Raw genomic sequence first — 9,445 nt, 5'->3', positions numbered from 1 at the left:
AACAGGTTTTAGTCTCATGGAAGCTGTAAAATATATTAACATTAAAGATGTAATTTATATGTTAGCTGCAGCTTGGGAAGAGCTTCCGCCATCAACATTGGAAAAATCTTGGAAAAAACTCTGCCCGAACATCAATGACGATCAAACCGCGGAGGTTCAAGAGAATGAGCATTCCGTAGTTCAGTTCATGCACGATTGGGAATATTTAAACAGTAGCTCTTCCGTTGAAACACCTGACCAACGTGAGATTGAGGAATGGCTAAACAGCGGTGAACCAGCATATAAGGCTCTGACTGATGATGAACTTATCCAAACGGTTTCAGCTGTAGAAAATGAAGAAGACGACGATGATGAGGACAATGCGGACACTCCAGCCTGCAGCCGAAAAATCAACCATTCAGAGGCAGTCGACGCTTTCGAGACAGCTCTTCGATATGCTGAACAACAAACCGTCACAAAACCAGTTGATATCATTTTTTGGAAAAAATGGAGGGATTATGCCTCCATGAAAAGGCGCTCTTGTGTTAAACAAACAAAAATCGATAGTTTTTGGTAATTTTAAAATCTATACACGCATTATGTACATATTAGTCATCGTAAATGTGTTTTTTTTCATTGTATATATTTTGTTTACATACATACCCATGTATGTATTAAAATGTTTAATTTTTCTGTTTCATTTATATATACTAAATAAATTAGTTTTGTATTCAAATTTTTATGTATTTTTCATTCACCCTTGAACATGCCTAAGTCTAATTCCCCAGCGTAACAGACTCCGCTTAATCCGACCTTTTCATGGGGCCGACCTCACCCCAAGTCCCAAACAGGTCGTTTTAACGGGGTTCCACTGTATAGGTATATAAGTTAATACTCACACTGTAATTCAGATATAAGTCACTCACTATATTTCATTTTCTGTCATATTGTTCAATTTGTAGATTCAATATTTGTTTTTTCAGTTTTTTAGACACTACTTGCATATCTTATATTATACATATCTTCTTACCTACATGATATTATATTTCATCTTTCACTGTTTTCAATCTACTACCATCTAATTCCACGATTATCAAACAATTAAAAACATGTTTTTACTATTCAATTCAATATTTTGTATAATTCCAAATTTGTTTGTATTCTATTCCTTTTCAGTTTTATGTTTCTCTAAATGTTGTTGTTATCTCTTTTGTTTTATAGCCCTGATGAAGACCTGAAACTAAGGTCGAAACTTCGGCATAAAATAAATAATTATTGTTTTGTTTATTTATGTTGTTCTTTGCTGACCACACCCCCCGACAAACTTCTCCAATCATTAATCTACGACCGTAGATTAATGATTTTAAATGAGGTGTAGATAGTTGACCAACTATCTACACCTCATTATAAATTTATAAACCCTTTTCTTGCCTTATTTGGGATACTAGCAGGTCTTAAATCCCTCTTTCCCCCCAAAAAAATAAAATAATAATTATTGTAATATATAATAATGAAAAGATCAAACATTATTAGTAATCATTATAGATTCTAAACCACAAAAAACTTAAATATTAGTTTTTAATTAACAGATTATCATAACTAATCTCTGTAAGTAAAGAAAAAAATGTTTTTTGTGATATAACTTTTTACAAACAATGAATAATGAACAATTAATAATAATAACTGATACTTCTGAACTTTCCAATGTTACGTGAAGATACTTACACACCAAACAAAGCTCCTCCCAAATGCGCTGCATGATCAAAAAACCTCCATCCAAGTAGAATACCCAATGCATCTATTCCCATTATAAATTTAATAGCCTAGAAAATAAAAAAATAATGAATGTGGTTGAAATCTTAGAAATAAAGATAGTGAATGATACTTGACTCATTGAATAGTGAATAAATTAAAGGCTGACAAAAGAGAGAAAGAAGAAAGTAGGATAAAGCTGTACGAGGAGAAGATGGTTGTGGATGCGGTCAAAGTGAAACACAAATAAGCTGGTGTAACCTATTTAATTGTACAACATTTCGGCTAGAGTTTCTAGCCTTCTTCAGGACTAAGAACAGAACAAGATAACCACAGTAAGTATAGAAAAAAAGAAAGTATAAACAGAATAACATAAAATGAATAATTTTAAAAAATAGAATTAATAAAATGAAGTGATGAGAGAAGCGGGAAATAAAATAAATACATAGGTAATTGAAAAAGTGGGTAAAATAACATAATTAAGGAAATGAAATAAAAATGAATTTATATAATGCAAAGAAGTATGAACATATTAGTTATTAATAATTTAAAAATTGAAATATGGAAAGAAAAAGAAAATTGAGAGGAAGAAAATATATGTAACAATAATAATTGATAAAGAGGCAAAATATAAGTAAAGTATACAATAAGAAATGAATAGAAAAAAAAATTTTGAAAACACCAATAATAATGTTAGAATTATCTTCTCCTCATACGTCATCCACGGTCAACTATCTCTCATAATTAGGATAAAGCTGATTTAGATTAGGATGTACAGACTACGACTTGGCTGTCTAATATTAAATAATACTGATAACTTAAAATATACTTACAGCACTTGCTTTGAAAACAAAGAATGGTAAGAAAATTATATTCAGCTCTAGATCAGGAAACCTCGTACAACAATATCCTAACACCCCCATTATGGCTCCACTCTAAGAATTCAAGGGAAGAAATACATTAATTAAGATTTTTAAAATAATTTTTACATTGAAAGTGATGTATTAGCACTTATAATAATGGAGTAATCTTTAAGCTATCTAACTGCATAATCTACCTTTCTTATGATTGCAAATATTATAATATATCCTGAAAAAAAAATTATGCTGTTTTTCAATCTTGACCAACTGATATCAAATGCCTTTTGTAAATTCCAGCTATTACAAGTTAGCAATAAATGACACAAAATTATTCATATTTCAAATTAATGAAGAACTCAAACACTCAAAAATTTATAATTTTATTTTGTACATTAGAAGAAAAAACTAGTACTTAATATTAATATGTAAGCGACTATTACTATACAAAATTATTTCTATTGAGAAGTACTACGAGTTTGATACTCTTTTGTTTAGCTAATATAATATAAATCTTAAATACGAACTGCACCAAGAGATAATCCAGGCCTGTTAATTAGAACTTTATGTACATAACTGGCAAAGGAAGCTATTGCACCAGCGGCTAAATAAAATCCAAGAAATTGTTCTTTACCCATGTTGGAAACACAACCTTAAAAATAAAAAAAATTAGGAATATTAAAACAAATCAATTAACTAAAAATATCAAATGAATTAATTTGGTTCAACATAAAAAAAGAATCAACAGACAATTATTTTTACTGATTAGTTTTTATCATGCACTCATGGATTGATCAAAATCAGCAATAAATACTTCCTCATTCAAGAGTTTAAAAATCAAATTCTATCAGTGATGGGAGGCTAAACAAATATATAATCCTTTTCCTGATTTTGGATAATTAAATCATTAATGATATGATAGTAAAACAGATTTGAAAATATTATAACACTTATGTAATTATTTTATTATTACTAATTAATTTTACAATGAGGTAATTACCTGATGAAAAACTGTGTAGAACATACATGTTGGCAAATATATGCATTGCCGAATAATGGCTAAATGTAGAAAGAACCATAGGCCAACAGATATTTTCTAAAAAAAAAAAAAGCGAAAATAAATTATATAATGATATCAATTATGCACATAGTTAAATAAGAAAGAATTGTTACATACTTCCTCCTGGATTTGAGCAAAAATACTTGACCATCACAGGGTGAAATGATGGTATCTTCCATAACAAAAATACGAGAATATTAATAAAACATATTGGTGCAAATATTTTCTCACCTTCAGTAAGACTGTTCCACCATTTATTAATATCATTTCTCTGTAAATAAAAAAAAATAAAATAAAAATAAATCATCCATTTTTGGAAGAACACAAAATAAAAGCATTAGAACAAAACAAATTAGGAAATAAAATTAAAAGTTGAAAACTGAATAAGTTTCTTTAAGAAAACAAAACATATATAAAGAAATATATTATACAAAACAGGAAATAAAATTGAAAGTTGAAAACTGCATAAGTTTCTTTAAGAATTAAAACATAGGCAAGGGAAAATAATATGATTTGAGTTAATTAAAATATCATTACTTAAAAAAATTATTAGAAAGATTATATTAACATCATACAGAGTATAAATCTTATTATTTAACACTGCCTGAAGTTTAAGACAATTTCAATTTGTTTTTTTATGCAAAACAAAAAACTTGTACAGAATTAGGGTTGATTTACAAACTAATTGTAAATTTCATAAATAAGAGAAGTAAATGATTTATGTTTCTCATTTATAATTTTCCGAACTTAAATACATTAATAAAAATAAAATAAAACATTATTTAATAACAGATATTTAGACCTAATTGAATAACAAACAATGACATTACATATCATAAAATACTAAAGCTTCTTTGAAGTAAAATGTTAATAACCTGCTATTGTGATAAACTGTTACTATCCACATCAAGAAGATAAACTATCAACATCAACCCAGTTAATTAATATTAATATTCAACGTTCAACTTATTGATAATCAACTGAATCATAGCATGTAAATCCAAAACATCAGTTTTACATAATATCACAAGTCAAAAATTAATGAAAATGATTTAAAAATAAGGATCATAACAACAGCTAACTACTGTATCATCCACATTGTTATACTACACTCAGGTATTGAACATGTGGAAGGGATTGGAGATGAGGGAGGTGACAATTTTGGTAACTGATAAAGGTCACTGGTGAGAATTTCTAATGGGTCTTTGCTCCATTGGAAGCAGAGGATTGATTATTACTACAGGGATTGTTTATCTTTAAGCATATTACTCTGCAGAAGTTCTAAAATCAGCTAATAGAAAAACCATTGCTAAGTTTTTATAGCCATATGTGAATGCTCTCATCCAGTACATACATCAGGGAATAATATCGGCAGAAAGATAATATATAGGGTTTGCTACAGAGGGCTACTTGCTCTACAGGGCTATCTTGCAAAAGAGGGCTACTTGCTAAAGAGAAAAAAAAATATTAAGAATGGATAAGACCTTTAACCTTTTTGGAAAGACTTTACATTCTCTATAAATACTTTCACATAGCAATTAATAAAACTACCCACTCTCTCGAATTCACAGAGAAAATTGTTGCCAAATGAGGACAAAAATTTCAATTATAATGAATCAACAAAAAAATAGGACAAGGACTAAGAATACAGCCACAATTAGCTGAAATAGTGAGAACTGTTCCTCGAGGAGAAAACATTGATTAAAAAAAACACTATTCATTGGATAAACTTTACTTTGTATTTACAAAATTATCACAAAAAATGAAGTAAAATAAAATAAGTTACCTACATATTTTCTTCTTGAATGGTGAAACCAGTCCTTCAATTGTCTTCTTTTCCTATGTATGCTTTCGAACTCCCAAATTGCAGCAGTAGCAAGGCTTGTCGTACTGAACTGAAATCAACATAGTAATTTATGTTCAATTACTCAGTTAAAAGTTGAAATACAAAAGAATGGATGAAAATAAAATTATAAAATTGATATGTGGTAAATCATAAAGGGAGAAAAAAATTATTCAGACGATTTTGAATAAAGAATTTATCAGTAAATTAAACTAAAATATTCCCTAACTAATCTAAATTACACAGATCTACATTGATAGTTTTAGCTGATCTACATTATTTTAGATGTGATGAACTCAAACATGATCTCCATTTTCTTGCATCATATATGTACAGATGTTTTTCAATTCATGATAGTAACTCCAGCTTTATAACACAAAAATAAACAATATCAAGGGGTAATTAACCTAACAACTTCAAATTTTTATTCAAAAAGACATTAAAATAAAACAAATAGGACTTTTGGGGTCAATTTGAATTTCAGATATAAGAAAATGCATTTATAAATAGTTTAAATATATTTGAGTTTCTTTTAATTGTGTTCAAATCCAGTATATGTACTCTTGGTATCATTAGAATGAGAGAAAACTTCTCTATTAAATGGGCTGAAAATATATGAATTTGGTCTAAGTAAATAAGAATAATAAAGGTTTCAAGATGATTTAGGAAAATGTGCAAACCAATTCACTCTCTCCAGTAGAAAAAAAAATTCCAATTATTTATTCTTCCAAACCTGTGTTATTTTATGAGCAGTTATAGCGGTTTAATTAATTAAAAAATAAAAGAAAAGTGAAGTAAAAATATGTACAGAACATTAAAGTTCACAAAAATTGACCATTGAATTAAAAAAAAAAATATATACAAATTAAGCAGATTAAGAAAAGAATATATATATTCTGATATAGCACTCTATATAAAAAAAAAAAAAACCTCTCTCCCTCCCCTCCCCCAAAAAATTTCTTACTTGCCCTAGAGTGTAAATTTGTTGGCACATATTCCAAGATAAAATTGAAATCTTTATTACTCGAGTATATTTTGGCTAAATTCAGATGTTTTGGTAAGAATTATAAATAAATTATCTTATATGTAAATTGATCTAGAAGAGTCCAATTTGTGGCTATTGATATACTTTAACATACCTCTGATTGAAGATGTATATATAGAGGTACCGAACACAATGAAAGATCAGTCTCACCTCCAAATATTTTCTAATCAAATCCACATGGAACGGATACATCAAAACACCAAAGTACCAATAGTAGAAAAAGATAATAACCAATTTGAATTATGTAACCATACGTAATGCAAACAATTAATTTAATGTTTTTCTGTATTTAGAGAGGTTTGGGGGGGGGGGGAGAAATGAATAATAAAATATAACACAAATAAGTTGAAGTAACTTATTTAATCGTGCCAACATTTCGGCCACAATTTCTAGCCTTCATCAGGGCTGTTGATTCTTGAATCAGCTTGAAATCTTACTACCAAGTGCGGTTTTAAATAAATAAAAGATCGGTCTTTGAGATACAACCGAGTAGATCATTCCTTTTGTTCCAGTTTTTGTGCTCACGAACGTTTAAATACATATGAAGAAGTACTAAAATAAGTTACTTTGATCTCTACTTAGTTTGCACCCAATTCTCGAATATCTTGTTTTTAGATCATTTGAAAAGTTGAAATTGGCTTGAAAAGGAAGATAACATATGGTAGGAGTTTGTTAATTTCGTCCACCGTACAAAGTTAAGATTAACTGAAATTGTGTAAGTTTTAAAATAAAATGATAAATTAAATTGTAAATAAAAATTTCCATGAATAAATTTATTGTTAACAATGCTGATTTATTTGCTAAAATCTGACAATTAAATTCCTATAAAATTATGTGATTAAATTACTATAGATACCTTCAGAGATGGGCAAAAATTGCCATGGATACAATATTTATTTATCAATGGTTCATTCATTAATAAGAGTTGTATCTATGGCAATTTTAGGTATTAGTTTCAACTATACCTATTTTATTTTTTCCCCAGCTCTGAATTCCTTAAACAAATGTCAAGGTGGATTATTTGTGTCCACCAGTATATATAATATGAATACTGAAAACAAAATATAAGCTGCAATAGCACCTTATTAGGCCTGGAGTTCAGTTTAGCAGTTCTCTTTGAGGTTAACTCCTCACTTAAACATCACCCAAAAAATAAAATTGTTTATTTCATTATTTACAGTAGACAAAAGCATAACTTCATCCTTTTTGAAATGAAAAAAACTGAGATTTTACTTTGAAAGCTGTTGATCTGGCCAGAACAGAGATTAAACTGCTTTTTACTTCACAAAACATTAATGGATCAGATATGTTACAAATACACTGGATGCACCACAGGAGGCTTTCCCAATCAACCATAGACAAATTAATTAGTTATGCCACTACCAGGCTTAAACCTGAGCCCAGAAGTCAAGACCTGTGACTTATTCACTGGATTATACTAACCCCAAAATAATTATAACCTTATGTATTAAATTAAATTGTGAAAAATTACATCATTCTTTAAATAACTTGACAAAAAATTGATTATACTTTTGCTACCGGAGTTGTGAAAAATAAAATAATTGCCGGCAATAATGATTGAATTACTTATTATTAAAACAGAATGTTAATAAATAAATTTTGAAGTCAGACAAAAATAGTCACTGCTTTGAATAATTGTGCAGAATGTATTCAATATAATTGTTCACCCAATAATCTTAAATATTATTCTGGATGAGGAAAATAACAATGCAATAACATCTTCAAGTTATAACAAGTTTCTCCAAAAAACTTTAAGTTCAAATATGATTACAAATTTAATATATTGATAAGTATGCAGATAGATACTTATCAATATATTAGGTGAGTATAATATATATTGACTATATGCAAATAGGCAAGCATTAGCTTAAAATCTAGAATTAAACACCATTGAACAAAATAAATGGGAGAAAAAAAGTACTAACTACTTTATGGATTAAAATATTAAGTTCCCTATTTACCAATCAATTATCTTTACTAATTCTTAGAATATAACACAAGGACTTACTACAGCAGTGAATATGAAAGGTTTCCATAACTTAGACCCATCTAGACATGATGTTTCAATGATAAGACCATCAATTTGAGGTTCAAAAGAATCAAGTTTACGTTTCACTCCCTGTACTTTAGACCTAACTTCTTTAAGAGAGGAGGTGGAAAACTTCTGAAACGTGAACCTGGCGTTTCTTGATAAATTATTGCCAGACCTGGAAGTATTATATACATCAAAAATAGGTTTGACCAAATGAGTACACATTTAAGAGAGAAAATTTAACCATTTCAATAAAGAATGTTGGCATGTTAACAAGGTTTTCGTGTAAATCATATTTTACTTCTTAAACCAAAATAATAAATTTATATTCCCCTTCACATTTGAAAATCCCATGTCATGTCCAATTACCCATGTCAAAACTAAGTACTAATGAATTGGTTTCATTCTCAGTAGTATAGAATCGATTGATTCAATACTTCGATATCTACTAGTGCTAAAAAGTTGTTCAGTGAACGATTCCGAATCGAAAATCTAAATCTCTAAATTTTAACTATTACTAACAGTAAAAAAAAAAAATGTAGGACCATGCCCACTACCAATGTGTCTGATAGTTACAGTGTTATAGTTGATAGTACAATTGATGTTAGTGTCACGTTAACTTTTAAGTGAGCTGTTGCAACATATCAAGCATGTCAATTGTAAAGACGATAGACGGGAAAACATTGCCTTTATAAATTTGCTAATGATATCCATTACTGGATAGAAAAATATCTAATTTTGGCCCTTGGATGGATTTGTTTCTGAGACTCGTATAGGATTTAGTTTTGAGGCCCGAGGCGAATTATTTGAACTTTAGAGCATAAAAGAAAGACGAGGTAGGGTTATTTTTGAGGCC

The 9,445-nt window shown here is 28.9% G+C and overlaps 1 protein-coding gene across 2 annotated transcripts in view; it reads right to left on the bottom strand.

The window, feature by feature from the left end:
* rho-7 (rhomboid family intramembrane serine protease rho-7) overlaps nt 1–9,055 on the bottom strand; it is a 15,501-nt gene extending 6,446 nt beyond the window's left edge. For both annotated transcript variants that reach the window (XM_014427683.3, XM_014427682.3), the window contains exons 1-8: nt 8,834–9,055; nt 8,566–8,764; nt 5,439–5,543; nt 3,766–3,919; nt 3,589–3,684; nt 3,116–3,240; nt 2,565–2,666; nt 1,705–1,802 (exon numbers count right to left, since the gene is read on the bottom strand). In XM_014427683.3, coding sequence (XP_014283169.1) covers nt 1,705–1,802; nt 2,565–2,666; nt 3,116–3,240; nt 3,589–3,684; nt 3,766–3,919; nt 5,439–5,543; nt 8,566–8,764; nt 8,834–8,883 — 929 coding nt within the window. In that variant the 5' untranslated portion in view covers nt 8,884–9,055. The remainder of the gene's footprint in view (nt 1–1,704; nt 1,803–2,564; nt 2,667–3,115; nt 3,241–3,588; nt 3,685–3,765; nt 3,920–5,438; nt 5,544–8,565; nt 8,765–8,833) is intronic.
* Between the last annotated feature and the right edge of the window lie 390 nt (nt 9,056–9,445).

The sequence above is a fragment of the Halyomorpha halys genome, unplaced genomic scaffold, assembly GCF_000696795.3.
Source record: "Halyomorpha halys isolate HHAL.00 unplaced genomic scaffold, Hhal_1.1 Scaffold664.1, whole genome shotgun sequence".
In the NCBI taxonomy this organism is placed as follows: domain Eukaryota; kingdom Metazoa; phylum Arthropoda; class Insecta; order Hemiptera; family Pentatomidae; genus Halyomorpha; species Halyomorpha halys.
Note: the sequence above shows the minus strand (reverse complement) of the source record. Positions and strands in the feature narration are given on the sequence as shown.